The 8,195-nt window shown below is 36.6% G+C and overlaps 1 protein-coding gene across 1 annotated transcript in view; it reads right to left on the reverse strand.

Moving 5' to 3' along the window:
- Positions 1-6,378, reverse strand: part of klhl7 (kelch-like family member 7) — a 16,022-nt gene extending 9,644 nt beyond the window's left edge. The window contains exons 1-4 of the mRNA XM_079828414.1: positions 6,116-6,378; positions 5,131-5,233; positions 4,875-4,968; positions 1,954-2,078 (exon numbers count right to left, since the gene is read on the reverse strand). Of these exons, the coding sequence (XP_079684540.1) occupies positions 1,954-2,078; positions 4,875-4,968; positions 5,131-5,233; positions 6,116-6,250 (457 nt within the window). The 5' untranslated portion in view covers positions 6,251-6,378. The remainder of the gene's footprint in view (positions 1-1,953; positions 2,079-4,874; positions 4,969-5,130; positions 5,234-6,115) is intronic.
- Positions 6,379-8,195: the final 1,817 nt, after the last annotated feature.

An 8,195-nucleotide genomic window follows, 5' to 3' on the forward strand; every position in this document is an offset into this window, starting at 1 on the left:
TTCTCTGAAATAGAAAGCTTTCAAAAAATCCTAAAAATATTGTTAACACTGATAATCATAAATGTTTGTTGAGCATCAAATCATCATATGAGAATGATTAGTGAAGGATCATGTGACACTGAAGACTGGAGAATGATGATAAATTCAGCTTTGATCACAGGAATAAATTACACTTTACTATATATTCACATAGAAAACAGCTGATTTACATTATAATATTATTTTGCAATATTTCTGTTTTTACTGTATTTTTAATCAAATAAATACAGCCTTGCTGAGCAGAAGAGACTTCTTTTCAAAACAAGAAATGTTGATTTATTTCAAACATTAAACAGAGCTTTTATTTTTGGCAACAAAAAAAAATTGCATTCCATTCGACTGTGTAGAAAGAACCTTCTAATTTTCTAAATAAAACTTCCAAAATGTAGGCTACACAACTTATAATTCCAAGGGGACGATATAGCACTCGCAGAAAAAACATTTAGGCCTACTAAGAAACTGGAAGCTATGCTGTACATGCAGCACGTCAGACAAGATATTCACACTAAACCATAGCGCATTCTCAAATCCATCCATTCATAAAAAGGTTACCGGGCAACTGACGAGTAGCCTACGTTTTAGCGCTGGTTTTCTCGCACTTTGAACTTTGAACCCTGGCTAACAAGCGAATAGTGTCCGGCCGATGCCGCCGCGAGCTTTTGCAGCGCTGTCAGAATCAATCCGTGCATATATTAGGAAACGTAACTTTTTGCAGTTTATTTAGTAATTGTTTAAGGCCATTTCGCGATTTCAATCATCATAAAATAACATATAGGCTACAGCAATAAGTCATATCATATGCTCTCGGGGGCCCCCTGGTGGCCAAGCAGCCGCTTAGTTCGCTTATGCCTAGGGCCGGCTCTGTGTGTTTACATACCTAATGCCATAAAAGTCACCAAGTTTCATATCATTCCGATGAAGCAGTGATTTTTTACATTTCAAAACAGAAAATTATCCAGTCAGAAATGACCGAAGAGCACCAGAGGGTTAAAGATGCACAATACTGAATACCATCACAGCGTGGTACGGGAACAGCACCAGTCACGACTGCAAAGCCCTGCAAAGAGTGGTGCGCTTATCCGAGCGCATCTCAGGCTCAGCTCTCCCGTCTCTGCAGGACATCTACACCAAACGCTGCAGAGGTAGAGCTACCAAAATCATCAGAGACATTAATCACCCTGCAAACTCTCACTTCACCCTGCTGCCATCTGGTAAGCGCTTCCGTAGCCTGATGGCAAAGACTGAAAGACTCAGGAGGAGTTTCTTCCCCCAGGCCATCAGACTCCTGAACTCAGTCACGTGACTTCACTTCACCCCCGCACACGCATAAACATACGGTTTTTTAACATTAACATCCACATACTGCAATTGCACTGCACTTTACTTTCCTATTGTTACTGCGTAACAACCTGTAATAAACCTTGCACATTATACTTCTTTATATATACATATATATATATTTTATGTTAACCACTTATTTTTAAGTCTACAGTTTATCTCACTTATCATATCCACATATTTTTAATATTTTTATTTATCTTATTTCCTATTTTTATCTTTTACTTGATTTATTTATAATTCTACTTATGTTAATACTTTTTATTCTAATTTTATTCTATTTCTATTTTAATTTCTTGTAACTGTTATTTGCACTGTCCATGGAGCGGACCTGTTTACATTTCACTGCCAGTTGTATATTGTGTATATAACTGTGTATGTGACAAATAAAACTCTTGAATCTTGAATCTTGAATCTACTTCGCTGACCATTACCTATTCTACCAATAATAAATCACAGAAATATATAATTATCTTGTAATTAATAGGAATGGAAATTAAACAGACATGGGGATACAAATACATTCCAAGACAGTGAATGGCACAAGTTTTGCCATGAAAGACGGCGACGTCTCACCCAGACAGTTGGTGGCGTCCACCTGCTCCTTCAGGAAATCCACACACATCTTCTTCACCGGTTCAATCTGGTACTGGTTAGCGGCGTTCAGCAGAGACTGGACATTATTACTGTTCACTGAGATTCTGAGACACAGACAAAACACAGAGAGCAGTTACTCATAGAAATATGTGTGAAAGATATGTATTCGGTTATTTGTATGATACACTATATTGCCTGAACTTTAATGCCATCCCATTCTTAATCCGGAGGGTTTAAAATGGAGTCGGCCCAAATTTTCCAACTCTTCTGGGAAGGCTTTCCTCAAGGTTTAGGAGTGTGTTTATGGGGATTCTTCTAGAAGCGCATTTGTGAGGTCAGGCACTGATGTTGGACGAGAAGGCCTGGCTCTCAGTCTCCGCTCTAATTCATCCCAAAGCTGTTCTATCGGGTTGAGTCAAGTTCCTCCACACCAAACTCACTCATCCGTGTCTTTATGGAGACGCTTTGTGCACTGGTCAGTCATGCTGGGACAGGAAGGGGCCGTCCCCAAAATGTTCCCACAAAGTTGGGAGCATGAAATTGTCCAAAATGTCTTGGTGAAGCATTAAGAGTTCCTTTCACTGGAACTAAAGGGTCAACCCCTGAAAAACAACCCCACCCCATAATCCCCCCTCCACCAAACTTTACACCTGGCACAATGCAGTCAGGCAAGTCCCGTTCTCCTGGCAACCGCCAAACCCAGACTTGTCCATCGGATCTATGTTGACAACAGTTGTGCTGCTTCATATTTCACACGGGGGTCGGCGTCAATGCTTCTCATTTACTTTGAATGGGTGATTTCGTTGCCGAACTGAATTGTGGGTTCCGTTGCGTCGCTTCACTCGCGTTGCAAGCGGCAGAAGTTGAAGATTTCTTAACGTTTCAAGCGCCAACGCAGGCGCCATCCAATCAGAGTGCCCTATGCAAATACCCTAGAGCAGACGCTAGCCAATTCACCCTTCGCTGGGAGTTTGATTGACAGGCAATCTGACCAATCATAATCCGACATTCGCAGAATCCACCATTTTTTTATAACCCCCCCTCCACCAAACTTTACACTTGGCACAATGCAGTCAGGCAAGTCCCGTTCTCCTGGCAACCACCAAACCCAGACTCGTCCATGGGATTGGCAGACAGAGAAGCGTCCAGAGAACACGTCTCACTGCTCTAGAGTCCAGTGGTGGCACGCTTTACCCCACTGCATCCCACGCTTTGCATTGCACTTGGTGATGTAAGGCTTGGATGAGCTGCTCGGTCATGGAAACCCATTCCATGAACATACCTGTCAAGTTTTGGATTTGAAAATAAGGGACATTTTTCGGCGCCCACCGCAAGCAGTCCCACCACCCCAAACAAGCTCCAGTATCCCTTACATTTTAAGACAGGTGTTATAGCCCAAATGAAAACACAAAAGGGTATATATGATGAGCATTTATTTAAAGGCTTATTTGCATATTTTCTGTTCATTTAACATTGCTTGTCTTTACATTTTATTTTCATTCCACACATTCTTTTCATTTCATATTGCTTTTCTTTTACAGTTTTTCTTTTCATTTCACATAACTTTTCTTTACTCTTTTAGTGAGTTATTGTACAAATTTGTTGCAGACTTTGCATTCTTTAAGACTGTTTTGGAAGGAGTGTATTTGTGGGCTGGGCCAGAGTGGTTCATTTTACATGAGAGTAGAGCACAAACAGTTCTGTTGTCTAATGTCATCCTATTCTCTGTCACAATCTTTCGTACCATAAATACCCTTTCTGAACTTGCATTGCTATGGGCAGGGCTCGACATGAACGCTTGTCCGGGACAAGTGGATTTGAAGGGGCAAGTGAAAAATAATTTTACTTGCCCAACGGACAAGTATCCTGAGTAAAATGTCAAAACAAAAAATAACTAGGGAATCACCAAAGTGCAATAATGATTCTGCATTCAGTTAGTGTAAGTGGCGATCGATAGTGGATAATATTAAACGAAATGACGTTAATAAGGTTGAGCTGTTGAGGCTCGCGCAGCCTCTCGAGGAAAAAAACGAAAACAAATGAGCGCCGCTCACACACAGAAACTCAGTTAACATACACAGTTAAAATAGTGCAGTTTTTATATTTATAACATATGATACAGTTAAGCAAGATTACACTAACAAGAGTGTTGTTTTCCTGAATACCATTACGACTGAAAATGATGCTGATTTCATACGCCAGTTCCATAAACAATTATTTAACATTAAGTCACTTACATTTTATAATTAAATTCGCTGTCCCATTGATCACGGTATTTACACGAGGGTTGTGTTTTTTTTTTTTGGCAGGAGTGCCTTAATCCGTCTCTATCGTTACGTCCATCATCCGTCTCTGTTTTGTTTTTTTCCCGCTTTGTCACTCGTCATCTGACCTCACACACTAACCTTGCGACAACTGACACCTATACTGTAGGCTACTGCAGATGGCAGTTATCGCGAGGCTAGTTACAGAGCTCAGATTGGAAATGATTTTGTTTTTTTACTCCGGTATTATTGTTTTTTAATAACGCAGGTTAAAATACGGGAGATTTACAGGAAAATACTAATACGGGAGGACGGCGGGTATTCCACTTGTTTATAACACCACTAACAGTTGAGCGTGGACTATTTAGTAGTGAGGAAATGTCCCGAATGGACTTATTGCACAGGTGTCAGCTGATCATGCTTGAGTTCTCTGAGCTCCTGAGAGCGGCCCATTCTCTCACTAATGTGTGTAGAAGCGTCTGCACTAGTGCTTGATTTATACACCTGTGGCCATTAAGTGATTGAACACCTGAACTTAGATTTGGAGGGGCGTCCCAATACTTTTGGCTATATAGTGTATCTATACGGGACTCTCGACTGTCTGTGGAGCTGCCACTGTGTTTATTTCTGTCTCACCGTGCCGTGTAGACGAACTCCACCAGCAGCTCAATGATCTCTGGCTCTGCTCCTCCAAGCTCCACCTCATGATTCGTGGCCTCCATCATACTGGCTGCACAGGCAAAAGCATCAGGATTGGTCTTACATGCTTCTGTGAGCAACTGGAAACATCTGTTTAATCAGCTAAACCAGCTGAGAGATAACATCTACATCTGCTTTAACCATAATAACCATAATAATCTGTGTACATTTAGATTACTCAAGTGTTTCTCACATGTGAACATGAGGTTGAAGAAGTGGCTCGCGGCGGCCAGCACCACTCTGTGTGCCAGGATGTGCTTCCCCTCCACCACCAGGATTACATCACAGAGGATTCCCTAAGCACAGGTCAAAGGTCACACAGGCATGCGTAGATAATATTGCTTTAAATTATGACTTTTTTTTTATTATTTCTAAAATTGTCCAAACCAATTGTCTCGATACCACAATCATTCTGTACCGTCTATTCTAAAAACATTGCAACTAAAATACAAATTAATAAAAAGAATAAATAAACATGTAAAATATTTTATTATTTAAAAAAGTGACATATTATATGTAAAAAAGCATATATATATATATATATATATATATATATATATATATATATATATATATATATATATATATATATATATATATATATATATAATTATTTAAAAATATTTAAGTATATATATATATATAGAGAGAGAGAGAGAGAGAGTTACATATTTTTTTATAAAATATTTTATATATTTATTTATTATTAAATAAATATGATATATATATATATATATATATATATATATATATATATTTCTTTTTTAATATATCAGATATAATATCAGCAATAATGATTAATATAAATAGACATTGATTAAATACACATTAAAATATGAGAAATGAATAAAAAATAAATAAAATACAAATATTTAACATCCTTATTATTTAAAAAAATATATAAATGAAAATAAATATCAATAAAAATTAAGTTCACTAAACATACATTTACCTATTATCTATTTTCAGTTTATGGTCAGATAATCTCGCATGTTAGATCTAGGTCTATGTCAGATATCTCAGATCATATGCATATGTAAGATCTCATAATAAATGATGACGCATGTTAGAAATCTCATATTATATGATAAACATATCCCATACGTCAGGTTATGTCATGCATATGTCAGAGCCCTCTTTTTAAATGATGCATATGTCCGATATCTGATGATATTTACCTGTTTCCTCAAGTTATTCATCACTCCCATGATATTGGACAGTAATCTGAACTCCTCTTTGGATGCAAACTTCTTCTCGCTTTTCTTTTTGGGTCCTAATGTCTTCTCGCATGATGTGGAGGCCATGCTTATCATGCTGTGGTGTGTATATGATTAGAACGTTTACTTAATAAGCAATAGCTTTTCCGTGTGGCTCTGTGTGTGTAAATATGAGAGATAGGATGTGAAGGAAGCGACAGGACTCGGGATTCATGATGGCCGCCTGCGAATGGATAGAATAAAAGTCCGTATACATTTTAAAGTTAAAAAAGACTATAGATAAATTGCTACTTTAATCTCAAAATATCAGTCTCTTTGAGTATTTTAAATATATACTAATAGTTTTTTGGGGGAAAGTTTATTTAAATAGGATAATGTTTGTGTAGGTTCTTAGTAACATGGTGTGAAGTAAGTCAATATGGCCACGTGTCAAAATAAAAGTCCCACTTCAACAGAAAATACAGAAACTGATCTTTCGGTGATCGACAATTTATTATGATTTATTTTTATTTATTTATTTTATTTTGTGTATATATATATATATATATATATATATATATATATATATATATATATATATATATATATATATATATATATATATATATATATATATATATATATATATATATATGAGTATATATATATATATGAGTATATTTGTATAGATATTTTGGTAAATGGTCATTTTCTTTTATATGATTACAGATCATTCCAGTAATTTAAATGTAATTATTGGTTTTAATGGTTAAAGATCTGATATAAATACATCTTATTTTTTATTACATAAATTGTTTTTCTTTTGGTTAAACACTTTTTACACAAGTTTAAATTTAATAAGAGCAAAATTAGTTTTTTAAGCGATTAAAACACCATTTCACTATATAGAATTTTCTATTCTAAGAACAAGTTAATTTAAAAAAAAATCTATTCATAAAGTATTAAGTCAGAATCTACTGCACTACAAACATGGAAATGATGAGAATATTAGCCCATACCTTGTAATATTGTCATGTTACGTACACTAGATGTCAGTGTTAAAACAAGTTATTATAAGTTAAATTAACCATATGTCTACATTAATAAGCAAAGGAAATTCAAAGGATGTTTTTACATTTGCACCTTTATTTAATTGTCATAAAACCAAAGGTTTGGACTAAGCAAAAAAAATTTTTTAATTACATATGTATGATAACTATCTTTTTTCTTTTCCTCCAGCACGAGTGTTTTGTTATGTGATGTTTTGAGGTGAAAGTGTCAGGGCCAATTACATGAAATCCAGTATTTCTGGGGCTTGACGCCTGGAGTGCGGACGGCTACAGCATTTGCATTCATCTTTTGACTCGACATGGAGAGTTTTACATAAGAGAAGACATGCCAGGCTCTTGTCTGTGTTTAATGAGGTAGAGGAGCCTGTCTTTGGGTCTTAACAACAAGACCTCTCTGAGGTGGCCTTATTACGGCAACCAAAGCGAGCTGAGCGCTCCGGCCCGGCTTCATTTCTGAAAGCTTTAATTTGAACACCCTGCTGTCAGATGTCTGAGAGGCGATTAGTTCGGTCTCCTCGTCCACCTGTACAGTGAAGGAGCGCTGCCAAAGGTCGACGATTTTTCTTCTGATAAACAAAGAATCGCTCCAACAGCCCTGGATCGTGTTCAATTAATCCTAAAATGTGTCAGATGCTTGTTCTTTGAGTAGACAGATACATGTGAATGTATATTTTCAACCAGATGCATATCTAACATCTAAGGAAGGATTTCATCACATTGGCCTATTCAAGTCAAATAATATGAAGCAAAAAAATCATGCACTGTTTCACAAAATCCAATATTTGTTTGCGGTAACATTTTGGTCATGTAACCTGCGGGTTTAAAAAGTTTGGATTACATTCAAGAGAATTTGCTTTTCATCTACAGGCCCTTGAAATTATGCAAATGTATTCAGATTAAATCCACTGTAACAACATTTGCACCTTTTGGCAGCCAAATACTGTGTCGATATTCAATGGCTCATATGGTCTCTCAAAAAAGCATTGAAAGAG

This window comes from Gobio gobio (genome assembly GCF_949357685.1).
Source record: "Gobio gobio genome assembly, chromosome: 11".
In the NCBI taxonomy this organism is placed as follows: Eukaryota; Metazoa; Chordata; class Actinopteri; order Cypriniformes; family Gobionidae; genus Gobio; species Gobio gobio.